The 25,882-nt window shown below is 41.3% G+C and overlaps 1 protein-coding gene across 3 annotated transcripts in view; it reads left to right on the top strand.

Moving 5' to 3' along the window:
• Window positions 1-989: 989 nt before the first annotated feature.
• Window positions 990-25,882, top strand: part of FAM53A (family with sequence similarity 53 member A) — a 76,453-nt gene continuing 51,560 nt past the window's right edge. For 2 of the 3 annotated variants that reach the window (XM_087737800.1, XM_087737798.1), the window contains exons 1-2: window positions 990-1,056; window positions 23,374-23,618. In XM_087737800.1, coding sequence (XP_087593926.1) covers window positions 23,541-23,618 — 78 coding nt within the window. In that variant the 5' untranslated portion in view covers window positions 990-1,056; window positions 23,374-23,540. Of the gene's footprint in view, window positions 1,136-23,373; window positions 23,619-25,882 lie in introns of all 3 variants that reach the window. The other variant, XM_087737799.1, reaches the window with a different exon arrangement.

Genomic DNA, 25,882 nt, shown 5'->3' with positions numbered 1-25,882 from the left:
TAGGAACATTTCTTGCAGAGTAATCTGCAGATTTTTTTTTTTTTTTTGGCCTCCATTTTGAGAGACAACAGAAGATGGCACCAGTTCAGGCCCATGCGGGACCCCTGTGGGAGATGAAGCTGAGGTATTTCCAGCAGGTTGTCTGGAAAGCGACGCCGAGGGAAGCACGGCGCAGGCAAGCAGAGGGCAGTGTAACCACGCCGTTGCACTGCCTACAGCAGCGGCTGCGGAAGAAGCTGGGAAGAACCAGCTACGGGGAAGGTAACTTAAGCAGCAGGACCCGTTAGGGCAAGCCACGGCGATGGCTTCGGGGGGAAGCCCAGGGTGCCATTCCCGCTCCCTTTGGGACTGCCACAGGCCCGGGTGCCCGCACCTCAGCCGTTCTGAGGAGAGGCGCTGCCAGGCTGCGTGCACCAGCTGGGCCGGGCCGGGCCAGGCCTTAGCGAAGGTCGCCCGCAGGCTGACAAGACCCAAACCCAGCAGGGCGGCCTTGACTGGGGAGGGGAGGGCCCCCACCCTGCCGGCCCCAGCGCCCTGAGGAGAGGCACCGCCGCCTCTTCCCGCCCTCCTGAGGTGATGCCCCCCCCACGCCCCGTGCGCATGCGCAGCCCCGCCGGCTGTGCGCCACACGCGCACCCGCGTCCTTCTTGCGGCTCCATCCGGGCACGCGATGACGTAATCGCCCCTCCAGGCGAGAAGCGCGGCTTCCCCCCCCCCCCCAGCGCCCCTCTCCACGCTCCACGGCCAGCCAATGAGAGCAGGGCGCCGCGCCGCCGCAATGCCTTCTGGGGGCTGTAGTCCGGCGCCTCCTCCCCGTCGCAGCCGGCACCACAGCTGTGCGTCCCTGCCGGGAACGGGCCCGCCCCCCGCCCCTTGTGGGCCGGGCCAGCGCACCCCGCCGCCCTATGGCAGAGCGGGTCAAAGTTCGACGGGCGGGCGGTCCAACCAATGGGAGCACGCGGGTGCCGGGAGGGGGCGGAGCCGGCTGTGTTTTGTTCAATTGCCGTGGAGGAGCCTGGTCCATAGGCGCAGGGGAGGCGGCCCGGGCGGGCGCAGGTACCGGCGGCCGGCGCGGCGGTGAGGGGGGAGGCCGCGGGGGCAGCGCCCGCCGACGGAGGACGAGAGCAGCCGGCGGGTAACAGCCGTTGAGGCGGCTCGGAGGCAGCTCGGGGAGGCGGCCGGGCCCTGGACCACGACCCGTTCACAGAGCCCGGGCGGCTGTGGGGACCGGACAGCTCTGGGCGGGCGGGCGAGCGCTGCCCCGGGGGGAGACCCTGCGGGGTGGGGGTGTCACCCCGAGGCTGCCCTTCCCTGCGATAGCAGCCTCCTGCTGCCCCGGAGCTGCGGGCTGCTCATCTCTTTAATTATTGAGACAGATAAATAGGTGTAGATATCATCATCATCATCATTATTATTCGTGTTCAGACTGGGGGCCGCGCTCCTGCATCGCAGCTGGAGGTAAAGGTTGGCTCCCCTTCGCCCTGCCATTAGCTGAAGACTTCGTCTGGAAGCCAAACGGCGGCTGCCCGCAGCCCTGGCAGACGGAAAAAAAAAAAAACAAACCCAAAAAAACCCCAAACAACCAAAAACCCAAAAAACAACTTATTAGCATTAATAATTGCCGCTCGGGGTGGGAATTGGGCCGGCTGCGCGGCGGGGCTGCTCCAGGCGAGGGCTCCGGCCTGGCCGGGCCGGGAGGGGAGGGAAGGTCCCCGGCCTCCCCCGGGGTCGCCCCTTTGTGGCGCTGCCCGGCGGACACGGCTCTGCGGGCTCACACCCCGGGGTTTTTGAGGCGATTCTCCCCTTTCTTGCTGAGGGATAGAGCTACGTCAGAGTAGGTGCGTGTTTTTCCACAAAAGCTGCCTTCCACAACGATTCCGGAGTGAAAACGGCGATTATTTTCTCCCCCCCCCCCCCAGCAATAAGAAAGTTGATTTCTAATTTATGGCTCCGAAGTGTAACCGGTCGAGTTAAAAAGCCCGAGATCGACGGGTGAATAGGCTCTTTGTGTTATTCCGGCTTTTCTAAGGGCAGTAACGTGGCTTTGTTCTGATTATTTGGCTTATTAAACGTCTTCTTGCCTGCGCGAAGGCTACGTAGAAACGGGTTGTTGAAATTTTGGCTGGTGGTTAAGGGGGTCGCTTTGGGTCTCGTGAGACAGCGGCTGGCCGTTGGAGATGATCCTCTGGTTTAGCGTTGCGTCAGTTATCTGAACTCTGCTGGTAGAGATCTGAAAGTTAAGGCGTTTTCTCTTTAGGTAAATGATAATATCCATCATAACCGTTCGGAAGACAGCCGTTACAGAAATAGCGCTTTGTAGTAGCACTGTAACTTTCAGGTTGCGGGGCTGAGAGCGGCTTGGTGAGTCAGACCAGATAAGACACTGGCTTTCAATGCGCATGCCGAGTTCTAGGCCTCGGGATGAGTTGAGCCAGCTGGTCAAATCTATTTTCTGGTTCACTGTGCTTACATTAAAATTAGCTCCCGAGAACAGTTATTACAGCCTTTACTGTTACATTGCCTCCCGTTCATATGCCTGACTGCTAGAAAATATTTTCGTCAAAGCCATTTTTGGCAAGAACCAGTAAGTTTGTGTATCTTCTGGCAAGCTGAAATGTTTCTGGATGTGTTTTAATTGTGAATAGTCTGTTTGCTTCGAGTCGGGCTTATGAAATTTGGAGTACAATGTTTGCTGAATAGCAAAAACTTTCCTAATGAAGCTTGTGACTTGATCTGGTTTTATTGGAGATGCAGTGTATGTGATCAAGCCCAAAGAGCTTGTATCTTTACAATCATAGTGCTTCTGAAAATGCCTGGAAGAACTGTACTCAGAGGCAGGAGATTAGTACATGTAGGGAGCTAAAACATATATTCCAAGTAGTTCTACATAAGCTGGTGGAACTCCAACTACAAAATGGGTTTACTACACATTTATTTAGAATTCTGGGAAATGCTATTCATATAAATATGTTATTTTTAATCATCCCTATTTTTTGTTGGTAACAAGATTCTGCTCTCCATCATATGGAAGTACATGCTGCCTATTAGACATAAACTTAAAATTCTGCTCTGCAAGATCGTCCCCCTAATGATGTCCTTTCAGGATGTTCCATGCTGTGGTAATCTGGCTGTCCTCTAGCGGCCTTTACCTGCTAGTGTATAACCCATAGTTATTGTCTCTTTAACTTGAGAATTAAAGTTGATTAAATAATTGTAAAGGGATATTTTAAATTTGGTGTAGTTAAACTTCCCCACTTCCTTTTGAAAAGCTGCTTTTCTGCAGGGCACTATGATTCAGAAGAATGAGGAGACTGAAAGAAATATCATTTGTACTTGCAACCATTGTGTTAAGCTTTGGAAGTTTAGTATATGGCATAAAATTACACTTATGAAAATATGTTGGGCAGATAAGCTGAAAGCTTAACGTTACTGAGATAGCAGCAATTTATTGCACGGATTGCTTTATTTTAAAAAGGCATGAAGGATTTATGCTTTCCTATAGGAATTCCTTGAGAGTCTGGTAGCCATTACTGTAGCTCCCTTTTTTTAGTTCCTTCTCCTTTTCCCTTCCCTGTTCTTTCTCCCCCTTCCTCTGTTGCCTCCCCCCAATCTACATTCCTTTGTGTTAGCAGTGATGATGGCAGTTCTAGTCACCTCCTGTGGTTTGATAGATTATTCCCTTTAGAAACATGGTGTACTTAAAACTTTGCAAACATGATTCTTTCCTTGCTCCTCCACTTTTTTTGATGCTGGTTTTGAGTGTTGTTCTAAGAGTTTGTCCTTTCTGGTTCTGCTTTGAGTTTTTGTAAATAGTAATGAGAAGTCTTGTTAAACCTTTAGTGGAAAATATTATTATTTTTGTTGTGATTTACATTTCTTTTTGTGTATTTTGAAGGTCATAACATAAACAGAAATTTTTCCTTTTGGCAACAGTAAATTTCCCTCTCCCCTGCAAGCCCATAAGTTTTATGCTTCTTTTAGCTTGCTTTAAACTTTCATTTTTATTTCTACAAAGTAAACTGGTTGGACTATTTTTAGGTTACCACATTCTTGAGATCTGATATTCATGTAAGAATTATCTTGCAGGTAAATGTTCATAGGACCTTGTCTTTAGTCTTACACAATCTACATACAAACTTAAATTTTAAAATATATTGTGGTAGAACATGTAAGAGATTCCTGTCCACTATGGAAGTAGCTGTAACTTTTTTATTCTAGGTACTGTAAGTAACATAAGCTTACTGGAGGGGTGAAACTACACACAGAAACCTATGAAGGGCTCTATGAGCACTCCTGAAGGAAGGGTTGATGAGCAGAAGGTAGCCCTGTTCATTAATTCTAGGGAAGAAATTCATGGCTAGGAAAACAGCTACTTGAACTCGGTGTACTGTAGTGGCTCTTATTTTTCTTAGTGGGTAAGTTGTTTTAATCTGTTGACTATGTATACCTGAGAGGTAGCCATTTATGTTGACAACTTGTTTTTTGGTATGTCATGAAGTTTGTGTGGTTAACAAGATCTTAGCTGACAGTGAAGTATTGCAATCCAGTGATGAAAGGGAGTCTGTATAAAAAAAAAAATCTGTGCTTTGTTGGTTTCTCCTGACTGTAAACACTCTGCTAGGGGGATTGAGACAGTCATATTTTCAAAAACTGGTTTTCTTTCAGGATTTTCTTTCCCCCTCAAAAGGAGGCCTGTAAAAAAAAAAAAAGGCATATTTTTAAACTCCTTTCTAGGCTGTTTTACAGTTTTTTCTGTGATGGCCCAACTGGATATTGCAGTACTGTTGAGTATAAAAAAAACTGAAATCAAGGTACCTGTCAAGTCTTTAACATTGCTATTTCTACATTTGGTGCTGTTTTGGCTTTTCTGTTCAGTCAGTTTGGGAAATCATGTCATCAACAAGCTGGCAAGAAACTCCTCAGCTAACTTCTAATGTTTTGTAGTGGGCAGAAATAACTTCTGAAGGCCACATTTCTGCTAATTTTTAGGTTGAGGGGAGGAAGTAGGCAGGGTTGTTACTAAATACATTATCTGGGTTATGGCTCTCAGTTTACTGACAGCAGCATTTTTTTTTAAGCAAGCAGTTGAATATCATGCTTTAGAAAATATGAAATGTTTCAATTAGGAAACTTACTGAGTTATAAAAACAAAACTAATATAATTGGCTTTCCACTGTTTGAATTTGATTATATTTTAGTAAAACACAGGCCATCGCTTATGTTTTGCTTGTTGGGTGTTAGCAGCAAGATCAAGGGTTCTGATTACCTGATGCATCATTGTTCTGAATTTGGTATGACAACATTGGTTTAAGTTCCTGTGAAAATTAAACTCTAGTGTAGTTAAGTACAGCGAAGAATAACTGTCAATGATATATCAAATTGCAGGCCTAGAGCTTTGGACGTAATCACAGTGCCAGTGATGGCAATTGCTCTTCAATATGTGTAAGTCTGTCTGTACAGATAGAGCTAAGAGTGTGAAACCAAACAATATTTTGCCTAGAGGTGTCATTAGAAGTGTCATTTGCAAAACTGACTCAATATACTAAGACCTACATGTCGTTGTGGGAAAGGCATCTGAGATGCAAGAAAGCTGTTTCTGCATTTGCTGAACTTTAAAATTGGAACCCAGCTGGTACAGGAAATAGTTGAAGAAATAACTGCAGCACCACTGTCTATACCTTTACTTTTGTGCTTTAGACTGAGCTCTGATGCTCGAAGACAGGATCGAATTCTTTTTTTTTCTGAAGAATACTTGTTTTTCGTTAACACCCACCCCCCCCATCCAGCCAGCCTTGGCAGCTGGCTTGTTGTTTATTTGTTAATGCACTTAAGTTTTCTGGGTTTATGGAAGATCATATTTATAATTTGGCAATTTCTACACTGAAGTGAAGGTGGGTTAACTTTTAAAAATTAACAAAAACCTTTACTGTCCTAATAAGACCTCATACAACTAGGCTGTAGCCTTGCTTCTACTGTCGCCTCCCCTTGAGCCATGAATGGAAATAATAGGAACTTCTGTTGGTGTTATATTAACTTTAGGTCTCTAATTTGCATCTCGAATAACATTGTGAACAGCATTAATGCCTTTGAGGGGTTTGGGAGGTTTTTTAATTTGTAGGCTAAATGTGTTTTTTAACCTAATGGGGCAGTTCAAATTATTATTGCAGCATGTTTAATTTTTGCTCTGTGCAGTTCGTGTTGATGTCAGTGGCACTAAATCATTCCTTCAGTGCTGTGCACATGTATTATGTTTCACCTTCTTAATTGTGGCTTTAGATTTTGTAGTAGTAAAATATTCCTCTGTTTCATACAGTTCCCACTGGATACTGTGTGATGTTTGTGTTCTTTATTCTACCCTTCAAAGCTTGCTTATAGGGAAAATTATTGTTTTAAAGGTACCGCTTCCTTTAAGTCCCCCTCCTTTCCCAATGAAAAATGCACTTGTCTGTCTTCCTTCAAGGCTGCTGTTGATTTGACCTCTTTTGGTTTTAGAAGGATGAAAATTTATCGTTTAAGGAAGGATGCAAGTGACAAAGCTGTATGTCATTAGGATCTGACAAACCCTGTTGCTTTATCAACTTCTACAGTCCAAAGTAGTGTGCAGAATACAAAAAGGATTGAAGTTTGGAGCCTTGCATGTGGCGATTATGAATCAGCACAGAGTTGTGGAAATGTGCTTGAGTCTGGATGGGTCTGGATCTGTTGGGTTCTGTCTCTTGCAGCTTGGCATTTCGTAGTCAACATATAGATGGCCACGGAGGTTGCAGGTGGTTTTTGTATCATGGTATGAACAGCTTTGTTTTCATAACACAGGAGACATCTGTTCTATGGACCCTTTGAGGGTGTCATTTTATTTAAGTAATGGTCTCTATTTAGATACCTAGGAAGTATTTGTATGGCTGTGTAGTTTTTTGATGAACTGACAGTTAGAATTACAATTACAATCCTAGTTTAAAAAAAAAACCAAACCTTTTTGCTCAATTATTCCAGTCTAATAATAGTGGCAAATAATTATTCATTATGTCCTATTTGGGATGGAGTGTAGTGGTGTGTAAGCATGCCTCAAGACTACTGCAGTGCTCCAGAGCGTAATTTGATGCAGTGTTTAGTAAGTGAGGGGGAGAGGGGAGTAATGAAAACAGCATTCAATAACTACTTACTTGAATTGGTTAAAATATGCTCTATATTTATTCTAGTAGGAAAGGGGAGAGGAGTGGGTACCTAGGACCTCATCTTTTCATTTTTTGGAAGTGTTGAAATGGAACAACAAAGTTGAAACTTGATGAATTAGAGAAGTGTGAGTAAGTTGGAGGCTAAACTGCAGTGCTGTTGCCTGCTGTAAGGGGCTACCAAAGGTTACGATACAATAGCAGAGCTGCTGGTTAAAGAAGACACTGCTGGCACTGGAATGCGTGTGAAGCTTAGCCTGCTCACTTCTCAGTACATGTAGAGTCCGCTTGAGCTTGGCTACCTGTGTGCTTGCTTACCTTATCTTCTTCCATTAGTGCTCCATCCTGACCAGACCTGTCGGGTTCAATTTTTGGATAAGAAATTGCTGAATTCCTGGAGGGTAAAGATGGACTGTTGCTGCTATCTTATTTTCACCTTTCATAAATCAGAAAGGTGGCATTTAAACAAAGCAGACAAGTACCTGGATAATAGTACTGAAACGATTACAGAGGAAAAAGGATAGTATGCTGTCTGTAACTGTTGTATGCTTCATAGGTGTCCTGTTTGTGCTTGAGCTCTTAGAGTTAATTCTTCCCTGGTTTAGTGACTTTAGATTTTGCAGTTTAAATGTGAACATGTAACTTACCTCAGGCACAGACTGCCTCTGGCTGTAACTAATGCTGTCCGCTCCAACTCCCCATCTATAAAATCCTAGGTATATTAGATTTTATTTTGGAGCATGTGGCTTGTGTGCAGCATTTTCCATCCTTGGGAAGTCCTAACCAAGCCTAAGGCTATAGTTGTAGTAAAAGGGGGGTGCGTATGTTTGTGTGACGGTGCATTGTCACACCACATCAGTGGAAGCTGGTCTAGGTTGTTGGAAGGCAAAGCACGCACGTCTTCCTGAAGTAATTGGCTTCTGGTTTCTGTTAGTCAGAGGAGAAAGGTACAACAGGGTACTGCAGTGTTGCTGAAATATGCGTACTGCCATGGGAGATGATTGGAGTTGATTGATTTCTGCATGAAGAAAGTATGAGGCAGGTGTGACTTCTGTTGTATAGTAAAATAACCTGAACATGCAAATCCTGAAGTTTTAATTTGAAAAATCAAAGTAACTTCTAGCTCATTCAAACTAAACATACATTGTAGGAGGATAAGCAAAGACATTACAGTGGCTTGAAATTGAGCTAGTAATTTAAAAAAAAAGTAGGGCTGAAAAAGGTGTAGGGTGGTTGTGAGAGTCCCCTGCCCCATACCGGTATTGCACATCTAATGTGATTGACAAAAGAAGCTTGAGCAGCTCTGCTTTCTCCTCAGTCCAGCTCTTTACTGTCCTGAGCATTAAAACTTGTTCTGACTATGGAACTAGACATCTTCGTATTGCAGGTCAGCCTTATTGCCTAATTCCCTGGATATGAGGGACAGCTGTTCTTTCCCCTGTAGTAAGTAATCTTTTAAAAATATTTGAACTGTTCTTTGTCATGTTCCTGTTTCCTTGTGTCTTGCCCTCCACTCTGCAGCCTTGTGATACTTTTGGCCTAAATAAAACTAGTGTATTCAGTTCTTCCCAAGAGGTCATGTTTTTTCAGCTCTAATCATTCTTCTTCTCAAGTTAGGTCGCATTGCTCTTTGAGTGTGGTGCTTAAAGCCCAACTTTGTACTCTGGCTGAGGCCTTCCTGCAGTGAGTGGAGTAAAAAGACTGTTTCATGTGCCCTGGAGCTGATATTCCTGTTTATGTGTCCCCATGCATTTGACTTTCTTATAACAGCTTAACATTTGTTTCAAGGTCAGCTTGTTGATCCAGCCCAGCTCACAGCTTTCCTCTGAAGAACATGCCTTCCTGTTTGCTGAGTTAAGCCTGCCCGAGCGTACCTTTCAGAACTGAATTTTATCCTATTTCTTTCAGAACAGTTTTCCAATTTGTCAGAGTTAAGCAGAATTTTAATGCTGTCTTGCAGTTCTTCCTGCCTTTTTCTTTCTTGTAACAAGCCTACCCTGCCAGCAACAGATGATGGCAAACAAAGAAATTGGTGAACTGAACTGGGTTCCTGTTTGGTGTGTCCTCCCGTGCACCACTGATAACTGCTCTCTGGGTATGGTTATCCACTAAGCATTGCATTCACTATGCAGCCTTTGCTTGCTTACCAACAGCGGAAGTCTTTAAACCTAGGTGTATGACCTTAATAGGTTCTCTCTTGTCCCTAAACCCTATTACTCTGATGTCAAAGTGAACCTGCTGGGTGCTACTCACCTCCTTGTTGCCTTTTAGTGCTCACAAAAGCTTCCTCCCCCTCCTCCCCTGGGATTCTGCTGGAATATGCAGGGAGTTGGAGACCAGTCACATGAATTTTGACCTTTTTCTGAAGGCAGATGTGGAAGGAAGGCAGGCCTAGCTTCAGAAACTGATGTCCAAAACTTTTTTAAAAAAATATGGCCTGTTCCTGTCTGTACTCAAATACATCACATAACAGCCTAAATCTGGTACCTTGCAAATAATTGTAGGTGCTGTAGAATGACTCTGAAGTCGTCTGTAGTTAGGGTTGTTTTAAGCTCTCCATTCTTAAGATAAAATTTCTCTTGCATCACAAGCTAGGTGTTGAAGAATAAGCCCCACGACTTGGAGCTACATTTTCTTTAGGGTACTTTCCTTGGATTTGTATTTTGAAGTATTTGTTGACATCTCTATGGGTGCCACTTTCTCTTTTCGAAATCTTAGTTCTCATGGTATCTCCCCTGCCAAACATGATTCACAGAACAAATCTTGCGCTTTGTAGAAATGGGTTTCTCTGAGCCCTGTCTCTGTTGGGGTTATTTGACGCAGTTCTGTAAATACTCTTCATTGTTGCTTCTCCAGCATCTCTCCCTGTAAACTTTCAAACTGCTTTGCATCTCCACCTTCCAGTAATTTCCTTAGTCTTGCTCTAATCATTGCCCTGTTTATAGTCCCTGCATATGTAGCTGTTCATTCTCATCACCCAGATATATTTGAGTATGGTTAAAGGTTTGATGCAGTTGGCTACAAGCTGGAATCATTTGTCTTCTAACCATTCTTTCCGCTGTGTACTCTGAGGAGACAGACATCTATTCTTTCAAATCATGCTGCAGTCTGACATTGAGCAGAGGTTTAGAAAGTCTGATAATCCTTCTCTAAAGATGTTGAATGTTTGTTAGCTGAGATTACTTCAGTGATCACTTTAACTCACAATATGTCGCCAAAAAAGTAAGGCAACGTCTCCTGGTGTTGCGAAGTTAAAGGCAATGTGGATGGTGAAACGTATTGAGTGTTAATACTTGTTTGAAATGTATAGGATGTTAATACTTGTTTGTATTTTGATACACAGGATGAAGTAGAGTTGCTTATTTTTAATGCTATGAAAAAGTAGAAGGGCTTTTTAACTTGTATTTGTGTAACGCCGTATCTTAAAATAAGATCACTGCATTTCTTCTTCAAACTGTTAAGATATAAGTAGCTTCATGCTGCTATCCCAAAACTTCAATTTTTGCTGTGGAATAGTAGGACTGAGAAGTATCTCCCATATTATCCTTGAAGAGGTGGTGGCTGGGATGGATTGGGGGTGCGGGCAAAGTGGGGATTAACACTGTGCTTGTTGCGTGCAGCGTTTGCGCGCTCACTTGTACAGCAAGGCATATCCCAGTTCCTGCCCTTGGGTTAGGTACTCGGGGTGGGATTTACGTGCTTAGCTTCTAACACCTTGAGCTGAATTAACTGTTCCAAGCTCCTTAATAGTCAACAGAAACAGGGATTTTGTTGTTAGGATGCTTTTTTTCAGGCTTGCTTAGTTAGATGCATCCTGCTGTCAGTGATGCTGCTGGGCAAGCTTGGCTCTGGAACGACAACCGAGGGTGGCAGAGAGGACCTGTGTTCAGGCAGGCTCTTTCAAGGTGGGATAATACTTGGTTGTGGGAGGTTTTTCTGTATTAAGTGTGATGCTCAAATTTTAGTAATATAATCAGTTGCAGAATACCATGTATCCTTGAGTCTAGACTTTATAGTCCTGTTAAATATACAGTCTTAAACTTTGGAGCTGCTTGGGAAGGACCTTCCCTTTCCCCCCTTCTTTTCTCAGTTGAGCACAAGATCTGAGAGGATCAAATAAAACTGAACCCGTTTCTAAGTTCTGAATTAATTATTGAACTAACAGTTAAACTGAGCCAAACTGAAATGAAGTAGATGCTTTTTGCACCTGCAGAAAAGGCTGCAGCTGTCAAAACCTTGTTTGTCACTTCAGTACTTCTCGGGTCCAGGTGCTCAGCCAGTGACTTCCCCTAACACAGTGGTTTGACGTTTCAGATCTTCAGCAGAAAAGATGTTACTGCTTTATGCTGATTATAGCATGCTTAACCTTTGCGTGAGTGAAGATGCCAGAAACCCAGATGTAATTTCAGAGGCTTATTTTAAAGTGTGCTTAGATAAAACACGCTTTTTATCAGTATTGAAAGATCATTTGAAAGATTAAGAGTTTTCAGGTGAAGAGCTGAAAGCACATGCTTGCGTCTCTCTTACTGTTGACTTTATCAGATAAATCTTTACTGTTTTGTCCTTCAACTTGGTTACCAGAAGCTGGTCTTGCCAGAATGCAGTCATCTGTAAAGGTAATTGCCCAAGTGGGAGGACACAGACTTCCCTTCCAAACACTCATGGTCCTGTCTTCTCTTGCACTGTTGTTGTATGCAGACGTTACCTACTTGACTTGCTAGTCAAGTGACTTACCTGCTGCCATTTAAAGCTGCTAAATTTCTGTTCCAGTCAGTGAAGATAAAAACTAAAGCCTCTTCCCCTTCCTCAACTTTCACTTTTTACCTGGCATTTTTGTGCTCAAATAAAATTGAGTTATTCTGCCTCATACTAACTGAAGTGTGGCCCATAATACTTCTTACTGGTTGGCACTGTGTGCCCATTTGCTTCCCATACGGGAGCATGGTTTTGCATTAAGGCTTCATAGCCTGCACTGTGTGAATATACATCATGATTTGGAGTCCTAGTGACTTCTGTGAATCCGCTTTGGCAAGTGAATCTTTCCACAGAACTTGCTTGTAGAATTGACTCATTCATTAAATTTTTGATAGTGTTGAGGTAGTGCACAATAAAAATACTGAGCTCTTTCATCTGATCTGCTTGATCTGCTGATCAAGCAGAAGGTTGTCTTTCAGTATTTAAAAACAAACCCCAACAAACAGAAAAATCACACTGATGTAGTTACGGAGTTCACTTTAAACTATTTTTTCAAACTTAACATAGTTGTCTTCTATAATTTTGTTTCTCTCATGGGGTTTCTTTTAGTTCATGTGATGTTACAAATGCTTTTCCTAAATACCTACTGCAGTTGTGTAGCCCTTGGTTTGTGTCTTGACCTCTAGCACAGTGTTTCCTGAATCCAGCTGTTCAGTGGGCTGTTGAAGGCTGAATGCATAGACAAAGAATGCAGTTACCTCGCTTTTGGAATGGTTTAGTGAACTAGTAAGAGCTGCGTAGCTAAACTGAACTAATTTTTATTGAAGTACCTTAAGTCTGGCAAGAGGGATGTCCCTGGTGACACTTGAAGTGATAATCTGAATCGAATGCTGGAAGCACACGCAATATTGACATGTCTGCTGCTTTTGTCTTCATATTTCATTCCGTTATTTTAATGGACTTTAATTTGTGGTCCGCTCATACTTGGAGGATTTGTGGACTGAGGGTTCATGTGTAGTAGTGCACAGCTTTTCAGAGACTTCATCATTTGAAAACACACGGGATGTGCAAAGCAGAAGTTGGAAACCAGCAAATAATGAGGTTGGTATGAACTGTAGTTGAGCAAAGTAAGGAGCAACAACAACAAATTCTTCAAACTAGCATTCAGTTTCAGTATTTGTAGCGTAATACCTGAGACCTCTTTATGTTCAAGAAAATTCTTGCTACTTGAAAGCTGTGTGGTGTTTAGGCTGTTTTCTGAATTCTAATGGATCATGTAACTAGATGGGTGTTATAAAACTTGAGGTTTTCCAGTGTTCTGCCTCTTGAGGTGGTGTCTCCTGCCAGATGAATTCAGGTTTCTTGAGTAGCAAATTACAGATGGTCAGCCATGATTGAGAGTGAGTTTGGGCCATGAGAGGGAACTTGGTTGTCTGTTATGCACCGTATCTCATATCTGTTCAATGCATTTCCGTGCTCTTTCAAGATAGATGATATAGCAGAAAGCTTTAACTACTGTACGTGAGCCTGCATGGAACTCTTGTGTAGCTCTTCCTGTAATTTGCTTTCTTAGACGTTTGGGTTTTATATGAAAAATATGTAAATAGTGTATTTATAATAAATGGCTAAAATAAGGATATACACATACATGTGCCTATTCAGCACAGTTACACAGTGATCTTCTGGAGAATTATACTTTTGAGACAGACTGAACCTTTTCTTGCCCCACTAAATTGGGCACGGTAGTTTGTCATGAGAGGGAATTACTACTCTTAGTATGAAAAATTAGGATGGTAAGGCTCAGGGAGAAGTGTATTTCATGTTGCTGTAAGCATTGAAATGTATGGATATTTACAGAACACTGCTAAGCACTTGAGTTCTAAATATAGCAGTATCTGCAGTTCACCAGGTGTACTATTTACTGAAAAATACTTGGACTACTATAGGCTCCTTGTTTTTAATTTCCGTAGCTGTATGCAAGCTAATGTTAGGGAGACTTCCCTGTGTGCAGATTATATAGCTCACTAGATCCCTGAAATGCCATGAAGTAGCATCTTAACACAAGTGGTTTTCACCTGGCCCGAGGCCTCCAGCAAGAACATTTCACACTTGGCATCATAAAAACAAACCTACTAGTTGGGCTTTTTATTTTAAACAAGCCAACCAGATGCCTGATACCCTTCAGAATGAACCTGAAGGCAAATAGGAGGAGGGTTATTAGCTGTGTGTGTGTTAGGAGCAGGATGTATGGGAGAGATTTGTATGATCCCTCAGCTCCGAGCCCATAGGGTTTAGTAATATAATAGTACTTTAGTACTGATATTATTTCAGTCTGTCGCAGGGGAGCAGCATGTGTGTGGAGTAATCATCGTTGCTGCGATAAAAGTTACGGGTCAGTTCTACATGTTTTTCAGGCCTGAGTATTTTTAAAGTGTGTATACGTGCCTGTTTGACTCTTCTCATTTTTAAGGGCAAACATTAAGAGAAAGTAGGTGATACTACTGCTTATTTTTATTTTTTTTTCCCCCGGCTTTTTTCTCTAACTGATGGAGTGCAGCAAATATCTCAGTAGTAGGGCCAGTTAATCTTCATCTATGTGGTTTTTTTTTCACAAGCCTTAGAATAAAATAAAATCTTGTGGGTCTTGTATGATCTGGATCACTTGCTTTAGTGGGAGTGTGGTAGGCTTAGGTTGGTGGTATGTATATTTCTTCAAACACTAACATTCTCTGTATAAATTATTATTTATAGTGAATCTGAATTTTGTATCTTACTGGAGGCTTTGTATACTAAATTAATACTTCCAATGGTTTTAAATAGAATATTTATAAAAACAGTATGTGGAGGTGGAAATAGTTTGTGTAGGACCTGAGCTCCAAGCTCTCAGTAATATCATAGAATGAAAGTTACAGTAATAATCTTAAGTGGTGATTGCCCACTAGGTTTTCTTCTGAACTACTTAAACAGGCAATAATTCTTAGTTTGAGCTAGCATATTATTGAAATAATGACTGTTAGCACGTTTAGTTCATAATTATGGCAAAAGCAAAGGGCTTGGAGTTCATGTCTTAAAGCCTCAGTAGAGCAGGCTTCCTGTGCCTCAGCACTGTACGACGAAGTCTTGTGCTTTCCGCGGTAACGCTGAGAAGAGGGAGGAAAAGAGTCCAAATCGCACATTGCAGGGAGATGACTGCTCACGGGCCAACGCTGATGGCTAATGCAAATGGAACTCCAAACACAGTAGATGTAAATATCCTTCAGCAAAATTAATGAAATCCTTGCCTGTCACTTAAACAGTGGTAGATTATTTTAGGAAAGAGAATGTAAGTAACAAAAGCATCTTGGAAAAGCAGGATCAGACACAAGGCACAGCTCATCTGTTGTCCTGTCTGACAAAGATACTTTAAAAGATGCAGGATGACTTGTCTGTGATGTGAATGTTAAGTCTTCCTCAAGTCTGAAAGACAGGTTTAAACCTGGGAGACTGATGAGACTTCTTACTGATACGAGCTGGCAATAATAAATGCCTTAACCTCTGGCTGGGTTGAGTTCGTAGCCCTAGTTTTCTGTGGTGATACATTCCCTGCTTTAATTAGGTATGACCTGGAAAAAGTCTCTTGAGCTTACTTCTCCACTGCTTCTGTTGCTTTGAGAAATATATTTTATAACCTGTGACAGAGGCTTAACATCCCCCATCTCCACCCTTCCTTCGTCTTTCTGGAAGAAGACTTTCCTCTTGGCTTAAAAACAAACCCAAACTGCCTGATAGTAACTTGAGAAATAAAGGGTAGTATTTATTATAGACAACAGATCATTGTGTAACAGAGTAAGATCTTCCATTTCTAATTTAAATTTTATTAAACAATTTTAGGTCTTTATTTTGTATGTGTTTCTCAGCCAAGCTGGATGAATTCTGCATCTGAAGGATGAGAAATCTGTACACCACAGTATTACCTTTAACCTCTTTCCAGCACATCATCTGGTTGCAAATGTTGGAAACTGGAAACCACCATCTTAAGCCAGAATATTCTCTTTAGTTTACTTCTGGTCCTTCTGCTTGCAGGTTTTCTCCGTCTCACGCAGGAGGCTTTGAACAAGGTCTGTTTTTTCAATTGGAAAACTCAGAGTACTCCGTGTTCCTTTTGAGTTCAAGGGATTTGCCAAAATGTGTTGCATTTTAAGTAAAACAGAGTCCAAAGGCTGTAGGTGTTGGTTGAGACTTTGCTTCCTTCGTATAGAAGCTCTCACGTCTGAAGTGTGGGAGGTGGAGTAGAAATAAGTGTGTAGGATGCAGCCTTATTTTAGTAATGGTTTATATTTTGTCATAGCTCTCGGCTGACCAGCTGGTGTTAGAATGATGATGCTTTAGGGTCAAAACAGCGAATTCTGGGCTCCATAGTGATTCTCTGCATTTCAGGCAAGTGGACCTAATGTTTATTCTTGTCTATCTCTGCAGGCAATAGCAACCCAAATCCTCGTTTTTCAACCTTAGAATGGTGAAATACAGGCCTGTGTTGCGCATTAAGCGAGGTGTATTCTTCAGCAGACAGTTTTGAGCTCTTGATATTGCTTGTGCTTCCTGAGCCTATGGAATATCTGAGAAACTTGACTCCAGTGGCCATCAGTTAATATAAAGGATGCCTTCTAGCATAGTCGTCTTGTCCCTTTTTGCAGTTTTGCATTGGAGTTGTGGCAACCTTAATCCAGGCTTGAACACCTCATAATATTAAGGCTTCCTTCTAATAAAAACTGGCTTATGAAAGCACTGCATGGAGAATGCTAAGAGATTCTGTAACTCAAGAAATATCTCTTTAGTCTTTAAAAGAAACTCTGAATTGCAAATGTTGGAACTAACTTCTTTGGCTTCATTTTGAGTTCTAGTGTGTGTAGAGAGTGTTGAGCCTCACCTTATTCTGTGTCACATCTGAACTCTTCAGGGAAAGGAGCTACTATTTAAACAGGATTTGCTAGATGGTTGTGAAACAATTTCTACAGAATACAAACTAGGGTTAGAAACTCTTTCTTTGTCCCTTTTGGTCAGAACTTGTTCTAATATGCTATTTTTACACTTCTTGTAGAGAACCTCGGAGAACAAAGGGGTGCTAGTTAATTGTGTATTGAGAGGATCCCTGAAGTATAACATACTAGAAACTGAGGTGTCCCCCTCTAGTACCCATCTCCAAATGTTGACGGATAATTCTATAGCTGCAGGAAACTTCCTAATTAAAGCTCTTATTTTTTTTTTTTAGACTTGATGTGGAATTTTGGAAGGTTGCAGAATAACCACTCTGCAGATTAGTGCTAAAAAGGATAGAGTCCAAATAATTCTCTTTAAATGCCTGCTATCGAGGACCCTTCTGGGCTAGGAGTTATTAATAGACTTATGTTACAAGGAATGCTTAGCCTCCCTGTGAACTTCTTAGTGCTGTGGTAAATAACATGTAGTTTTAGGAGTAGAATGTTCTTTCCATTTGGAAGCTGGAGTTTTGCATTGCAAGGGACTAGACATCATGTAGCTCTTCTCAGATGGCATAAAGTATTATTTAACAGTTTTTAAAAAGCTGGTCTTCCAACTGAATCTTGCTTCGAGCATAACTAGGACAGGAGAGACAACGCTCTGTTAAAAGTCGATAGGTTTTGCATGATGCTTCAATTTTGAATTGCTTCTTGGATGCTGCAGAAGGTGCTAGGAGGTAAAAATATCACGTCATCTTTCACCTAGAGTCTAGCAGCAAAATCATCTAGATCTGGAGTTAGTACGGCTGGGGTGATTAGCTGCTTTGGCTTGCTGGAGCAGAGATAATATTTTAAAGGACCTACTTATCCGAATTGGAATTTTGACTCTAGCTAATCCTTTTCTTCTGCTGGGAGCTGGCTAAGTATGTCTTTATGGGATTGTTGGTAATAAGGGTTCCATGTAGCTCTCTGAGCAAAGAGTAGGAAATAATGGGAAGGAGCAGAAAAGAGGGAACAACCTTCTGTGTTCTCACGGGATAATTTTAGTCCCATAGGCAGAAAAAATGGAATTGTGATTATCAAGAAACACCTACATTTCTGTTATGGGGAAATCATCTAAAATCTTGTGATCTTTTCTTCTTTATCCAAGATGGAACTTCCAGAGACAGAGGAGAAATTGTTAGAAGTGTTTCAAACAAATGTAAATTTTCCCAGTGAGATGAGCTGTTGCTGGAACATTTTGTCCTGCAGGATGCAGAGGAGGAGGAGTGGGTTGGAAATGAGTCTGGCTGCCTTACTTTCTTAGAGCCAAGAAGAGATTTTTGAATTGGCTTTATGTTCTTCATCAAGACTCTTCATCTCTTTGAACACAGGTTGTCAAATTGGATGAGCCTCTGACATCCTTTAATAGACTGGGGGGGGGTTGGGTAATCCATATTTTTAGTAGTCTTCCCAAAAAAGACCCCAGTGATGTCACTGAAGATACAGAATTCGTGACACAAGTGCTTCTTTTCTTCTATCTCCACCCTTAATTTTGACAGAGATTTTACAAGTCATTACTACTTGTGGCTGACTTTTAAAGAAATAAAACCTCTCTTTAGTAGTACTATAGAGATGGAATAATAAATCTTTACTTTTCTCAGAATGCGTCACAGAACAGAACTTTAAATCAGAGATAATGGTGATACTGATTCTATCACAGCTCATTCTCCAACTGTGAGGAATGTTAGCTTTGGCTTGTGTTTGGTGTTCAATTTTTATATTCTATTTATTGTATTCCTTTTCATTAGTCTACCTTTCAGCAATAAAAATAGCTTTTCTCCCCCCCCCCCCCAGTCTCACCTCTACCCCCAGCTTAAGGAGATCCTAGTAAGATTAAGTCTCTCCCAGGACAGAGACTGACTAACATCTTTTGTTATGCCTGTTTATCTTGGATGGCTCAGCTTTCTCACTCTCCCACCTAATCAGGCTCCATAAAGGATGGCATGCTAAGGGAAAGATGGCCATAATCTTGTAGGACTTCATCCGACTTGGAGCCCCAAGGGCTATTATTATTACCTCAAGGCTTGGAGGATCTTAGTGTTTGAACCTGCCTGCCTGGCTCAGTTGCTACCTCTAGAGACTTGGTGACAGCAGAGGTGCGTATCTTTGGGGTACGCTTACAAGTTGTATAGAAAGCAGGGCATGTACTCGCAGTGGTAGGCAGAACTTCATTGTGCTAAGGTCTATGTTGTGAGGCAGCTGAAGAAATGCATATTCAGCAGGATCCATGTTGCCCTAGCAAGGATGGTCAAATGGTTCCTATTCCTGAAAATCTAATTAGTTTGAAGTGCCAAGCAGTTGGAGAGGGATTCAGCCTGATAAGCATAAAGGGCATGATAAGGAAAGACTGAAAAAGTTAGCTGCCTTTAACCAGAATGGTGGAAAAAGTACATAAAATAAACAGCTTGCCATCTCTGTGGATACATTAAAGACCTACCACAGCAGAGGATCTTGAAACAAACACAAAAAACCCCAAAAATGTGAAAATACCATGAGGAGATTTCTGTAGCGTAAGGAATTTAGTTCTAGGAGGTATTCAGGGCTAAAAGCTTGTAAGGCTTGAAAATATATATTTATGAACCTTTAAAATGACAACAGCATAGTGAAGGTAGAGTGACTCTTAATCTTCTGCCTCCTAACAGCCTATTAGTTAGAAAAGATGAGGGAAGCAATTCCTGATAGAATATAAATAGCTCAACCAGAGTGAACCAGTACTTTGGTCACTTTGAGTTAAGGTGCTGAGGCTCCAGGGCTGACTTCAGATCGCTTTGAGCTGGTAAGTTTGACTAGTCAAAGGAGTGTGAACTGGAAAACAGGAGCAAAACATGTTCAAACCTTGCTTTGGAAGGGGAGATCTAATTCCTAATTATAGGAGAATCTGCCTGGCTCAGTGTGGGAAATCCTCATGTCAGCTGCCTTTGTGTGGCTTTTTTCTTTTTTTTTTCTGATGCTGTAGTTGGACAGGCACCTTGATAAGCAGTGTTGGCATCCCGCAGTGTGCCCGTCCCACAAGCATTTGTGTCCAGTTCATGGCAAACCAGACTGGGGAACTGATCCAGCTGGAAAGCAACCTTTACCAGAAACAAAAGGAAGTGTTTTGTTTTTATCCAACTATAAAAATTCCTTGATCTAGTTCTCTGTGTAGTAGCAAAAACACTTGTGCTGGCATACAGCCATGGGCAACAAATAGCCAGAGAAGAAAATGTGTTGGCAGTTGCAATGGCAGCTAAGGTAGATCAAACTGCAACCCAGAATGGCTTTCATTGATAGAAGTGTGGTGATGGTGACATTTTTTTCCACTTAAACATTTATTATGTTGTCATTAGCAAGAAGGACTGCCCAGTAGGAACAGATTTGTAGTGTACAACAGTACTGATGTCCACAGTGTACGCCTAGCCTGGTGGCTTGCTTTGGACCAGCGTTAGGCTAGTGCAGCCTGCTGAACACCCGGTGGTGGCTGCGGTGCACCTTCTGCCTTTGGTACAGAGTGGGTTACTTCTGGGAGAGACTGGTCCATGATGTGAGATAAAGCACATTAAAGGAGGCTGAGGAGGGAATTCACTTTGAAAGCATGCTTCTGATCCAAACTAAAAGTCATACTTTCAGGGATTGTACTTGGTATTGAGAAATGGAATTTGCTGACGGAAGGGAGCAGTAGAAGCTGGGAGCTGGTATGTGAAGGCTTGTCTGGCTAACATCACTTTTTCACCCCTGTCCCATGTAGTCCTTAAATAGATACTTAAAAAAATCTTTCTCAATGCAGCATGTCTCATTTCTCATTTTAGCAATTCACACTTACCAACAATACGTTTTTTAAACTTTTTTTTAAAATTTCCATTTTGCTTGTGTTTCAGAATTGATTGGGTTGCACACTGTCAGAAAGGGCCTGAATGGTTGCAACTCTTAAGTATCACTTTCAGTATCTGGTAGGATTTAAGAATGTGGATAACTGTACAGCTCAGCTTGATTCTGAAAGTGCCATGCTTCTGTGATTTCATTTGCCTCTCCTTTATCCCTTCATGCAACTGAATGTATTCGTTCATTAACTACAGACTAATATCCTTCTGTCTGTTCTCTCCTTATACTAGCTTGTATTATGCCGACTTAAAATTTCAGTGAAACACTTGAAGATTAGAAGAACTAAGTAAAATATAACTACATTGTAGTTAACCTGTTATAGATCAAAACGTTGTTCCTCCCCTGTCTTTGGTAGTTTTATTGAATTTACTTTTTTCCTTGAGGAAAAACTCACACAAATTCTTATATGGCCCTTCCAAACAGAAAATTGAACACCTGCTGAACTTTCCCACTGGTTCTTAACAGTAGCCTCAGTTGTGGAAATCTTAATCCTTAAAATGAATCTGCAAGTCTTTGTGCCAGTTACTAAGCTACTCGGCTTCAGTATATTTTCAGTCTGTATATGGACAATTTTTGACCCCCCCATCATTCTTTCTTTTGACTCCTATTCTGGATTTCTAGATCTAGTTTAAACTTCACCAGGTTTAAAAGGGACATTACAATGTTTGATCGTGCTACTCTACTGCTCTGTTCACAAACTTGCCCTTAAACTTGCATAGTGTTTCATGAACCACACTTTGCTTTGGCAGATGCTTATATTGAAAAGGGTATATGCAACTTTTACCAGTGGGTGTATGAACTTGAGCATTTTATATTTGACTTGGTGTCATTTCAGAACAAGATGTGGTACATATTTCAAGTTGTTGGGTGCTTTCCTGAAAGACAGGATACATTCAGTAAAAACAGACCAGTGGAGTCTCCAGATACCTGGGTAGCATTATTTATGGTTGAGGAGCACATGTAAGCATCATATATCTACTTTTATTTGCTATAAGATGAGGATGAGGTCAAAAGATGGACAGAAATTATGATTATGGGACAGCCCTCAGGCTAAGGGAGGCTGTATGTAGCAGATCTCTGTGAAGGTGAAATAGTGTAGGGATAGCATACAAAAATCATATTTGAGGATGTACTCAAAGGCAACAGGTTTAAAAGATAATCTAACATTACCGTTAATACTATTAATATCTTAGTTTTAAATGGGTTTAACATGAGTCATGGACTCAAGTGGCTTTTTTCCTTGCTACTACTGATTATTTAAACAGCTGATAAGTAGCAGTGTGGAAAAGAGGCAATATTTTATGGAAATGTTAATTTAAAATTACTACTTTCTGCTATTCTTTTTTTTTTTTACTGTAGACTTTAAAATCTAATAAATAGAAGTAAACTTCTGGTCCTAGCAGCATCAGTGTTTCTTTCCCTAGGTGCATGTTGCTTAAATTTGGAAATATCTGTGTGTAGATATCTTGCTTTTTTATTCTGTAAGTGGTCACTGAATACGCTTAACCAACTTAAATCATAAACATCGTAACCAAGAATGGTTAGTGCATGTCACTAAAGATGTCTTTGTTAATACAGTAAGGCAAAGTTATGGAAAGGGGAGTTTGAAGGTAGAGTGAAGAAATAACAATTAATACTAATGTAGACTTGGTTTTGAAAACTGGAAGTGAATTTGAAAGCTATGGTGAGTCTGAAAGACTTGGTGATAGAAGATGAAAAATGAAGAAGCTGAAGTCCCGTGGTTTTGTTCTGGTTCTTGAGAACTAGAAGAATGAGGTGGAGTTGAGGAAAACAGAGGTCCATTTACTATTTGCTGTGGTAAAAACAACCAGCTAATAAAGACTTTTGGAAGACAGTGAGGAGTAATATTGCAGCAGTGAAGGGTTACTAATGCTGAGGGAAGGGGGGGGGGGAGAAATTATGTAGAGGGTGTTAAGGATAGAAAGAGGCAGCCAGTGAACCTAGTGCTTTTGATTTAGATGACTGCTCACAGAATAAAGACATCTAAGCTTCTGTCAGTGATGCTTTTACGTGTATGGTAATCTGTCCTGCTTACATGTTTAAGATCTGGTGCTTGCTGACAGGTAACAATTACATAACCTTTAAAAAAGAAAAAACACAGGGAACATATTAAAAGTAACTGAGGGTTTGGAAAGTGGATATAGTGTTTGAGCTACCCACTGTTGCACTCTGCTTTTAAGAAGGGTTTAGCAATGAAACAATATGATAGAATGTCTTAAAATGGCAAATGGTGTTAAACGTACAGGACAGTATGGTAAGTATCTGCATGTTTCATATGCTGTTCTAGTACAACTTGCTAAGACTTCAGTAGTAGTTTAAATGAGGGAAAGCTTAAGTCTTTCCTTCTGCCTTGGATAAAAATCCTAGGTAGTATCAATTTAGTAGTGGGAAGCAGCCAAATAATATCTTGATCTTTACTATGTATGAGTCTTCCTTCTGAAGTTATAATCAATGAAATCTCAGTAGGGGTATTCTTTCATGAATAGAGACAGGTAATCATTGTAAGCATTGGTCACAGAGTGGTACACTTATATGAATGAATGGTCCAAACATAAGTCCTGTTATTACAACACTAATTATGATTTACACAAGAATTTTTCTGATTTTTTCCTTTTTCTGCCCCAATTTTACAGAAAATCAGTCATGATACACTGACAGCATTTGGAAATAAACTTTGGCAATAAGATGGAAGCATAAATCTCAAGACTCTACCAAAACAGAAATGGCTCATGAGTATTGAAGCAAGAGACTGAAGAGCCTCCAACACTTCTGTGTGATCAGTGGAAAAGGAACAACTACCATGGTAACACTAATAACAGAAAAGCTGCAGAACCAGAGCTTGGATGATCTGACGTGTAAAACGTACAATATTAATCTGGTAAGGATCTACCAAAATAACATGTAATAAATGTGAAATGCAAAGTAGATTAACTCAAAACTATATAACAAATTCAAGAATGTAGATCAGTCAGAATTCAGCTGTTTGTTAGGGCTGGTTTGCAAGGTGGATGAGAGTTGTAAGGGGGGGGGAAAGCAAAACTTCAGTGTATGGTCTGTCTTGAAGTGATGCTTTCTTATTCTAAATGCTTCATTTTAAATAATTAGTGAAAAGCCTGTTCTCTTCACAAAATAGTGTTCCGATAACTGAAAAGAATTATCAAAAATTCTCATGATTCCTTTTTCCATAACAAAAAACACAAGTACTGGTATGTGGTGAAGTTTTCTTCACTTTCTATAGCCAAGTGCTTGATATGTGCCAACAGTATTTAATTACAAAAATCAGTGACCACCATGTAGGTAACTATCGGCACTGGGCAGAAGGAGAACAGGTCATCAGGTAAATACAGTTGAACTGAAAGTCAGGTTACTGACTACCAGACTGTTGTTGATGCTGGTAGACCCTTGCTTTATCAGTGTCAGATGCCTGGTGCTCTGAAAAGTTTCGTAGTATTTACTGAGTTATTTTCTGCTGGTTTAATCTGTGGGTTCATAGTGTGGTTTGAGCATGCTATTCGGACACTAAGGAATCTATTCTCTTCACATCTGACTTGTGAAATGAGATACTATCTACTCCAGAGTGAGTAATGCAAAATAGTCTCGGGTCAATTTTGGGTGCCCACCTGAGAACCCTGAGACCATATTTTTCATGTAGTGCACCAGCCTTGTTTCACTGACTTAAACTGCAATGGCACCCTTCTGTAGGTCAAACTTGAGGGTACCAATGGGACACCCCAAAAAATTGACTAAATGTCGGAGTATTGTTCAACTCTAGTTCTGTTATTTTTTTAAATAATAAATAATGCAAGTATTGAACCTGAAGCATGTTCAGTTACTTAACAGTAAGATTCTGCCTCTGTTGGAACTTGTAGCTGAACTGCTTCCTTATTTCACCAGCCCAAACCAGGTGAAGCATATCCTGAATGCCGTGGAGTTTGTGCACAAGCACATGCAGTTCTCATGTGTGAACTGCCTGACCTTTTGTCCAAGACTTTGTCTAGTAAGGATGTCTAATAGTAGATGTTAATCAAATGGTTTTATTGTTAAAACTGTAACAGGTCCATTTAGATTTCTTCTAATAACTTGGTTTTACTATGTTCACCTTAAATATGTGCTATTCTTGAAAGCCAGACAGAAGGTCTTCAAATGATGTTAACTCTCAAATAGAAGTGCTTACTCAGCTTGCATTTATTTTGGCAAGCTTGATGAAGCACTTGGGATATGCAGTTTGTAGCAGAATATGCTGTATTCTTGAATGAGCAAACTCATCACTTGTAACTAAACTCTGGGCCTGGGTGTGAGCCAGTGATGACCTGTAACCAGTAGCAGTGCTTGCCTCTAAACTTGTAGTGGCATCTTGCAATTTTTAGTTTTTGAGCACTAAAATTTGCATAAATTTGGAAGCTCAGCTGTCCTTTTGCTGATAGTCACTGTAGGTTTTGGACCAGAGACTTGTAAGAGCAGAGAAGGATGTATTACTGCTTTTGCACTGTGGAGTCTATACAAGAGTGTGTTGGCATGCTGTAATGTGCTGTAGGTTGGTTGGTTTTTATTTTAAGTACAGATAAGGACAGGAATAAAGCATGGAAAAGAATAAGTGGATTGGAAAATGGCAGATGATGTCTCATCAGAGGTTTTTGTCCCCACCCTTCTGCTCCTCTCCTCCTTTAATCTATCAGATAGTAATTGGTTTTGTAAATGCTTTTAGTTCTTGCAGAAAATGGGTTCTGAGGCCAGGAACAGGTTCTGCTTGTACACGGTGGCAGCTTGACAAACAGTGGAAATCATGAAGTGAGGTGTGGAAATGGAGAAGCAAGTGTGAATAAAAGCGTGTAACTAGGTTGTCCCTACTGAAAAAGATTCATGGGAGCAAATGATGACTTCCTGACTAAAACATGAACCTAAGATAATACGAAGTACGCTTCTTCCACTAGTGAAGAGAACTGCTAAATTGTAATAAGGGAAAAAGACTGCTAGTGGGGGTCTTGAATCAGCTCTAGCACACTTACACTTTTTGGCAAGGAAAATTCAGGTTAATGCTGTAGTTTCTTCTAATAGCAACAGCAATTTAGAGCAATTCTGAAATGATCTTGCCTGTACCTTTCATTGCTTGTGCTGGCACAGAGTTCTGTGGGACCATGTGGT

The sequence above is a fragment of the Nipponia nippon genome, unplaced genomic scaffold, assembly GCF_047370975.1.
Source record: "Nipponia nippon isolate SJK-2023a ecotype South Korea unplaced genomic scaffold, ASM4737097v1 scaffold_6, whole genome shotgun sequence".
Lineage (NCBI taxonomy): Eukaryota > Metazoa > Chordata > Aves > Pelecaniformes > Threskiornithidae > Nipponia > Nipponia nippon.
This window is presented reverse-complemented; position numbering and strand designations above follow the sequence as displayed.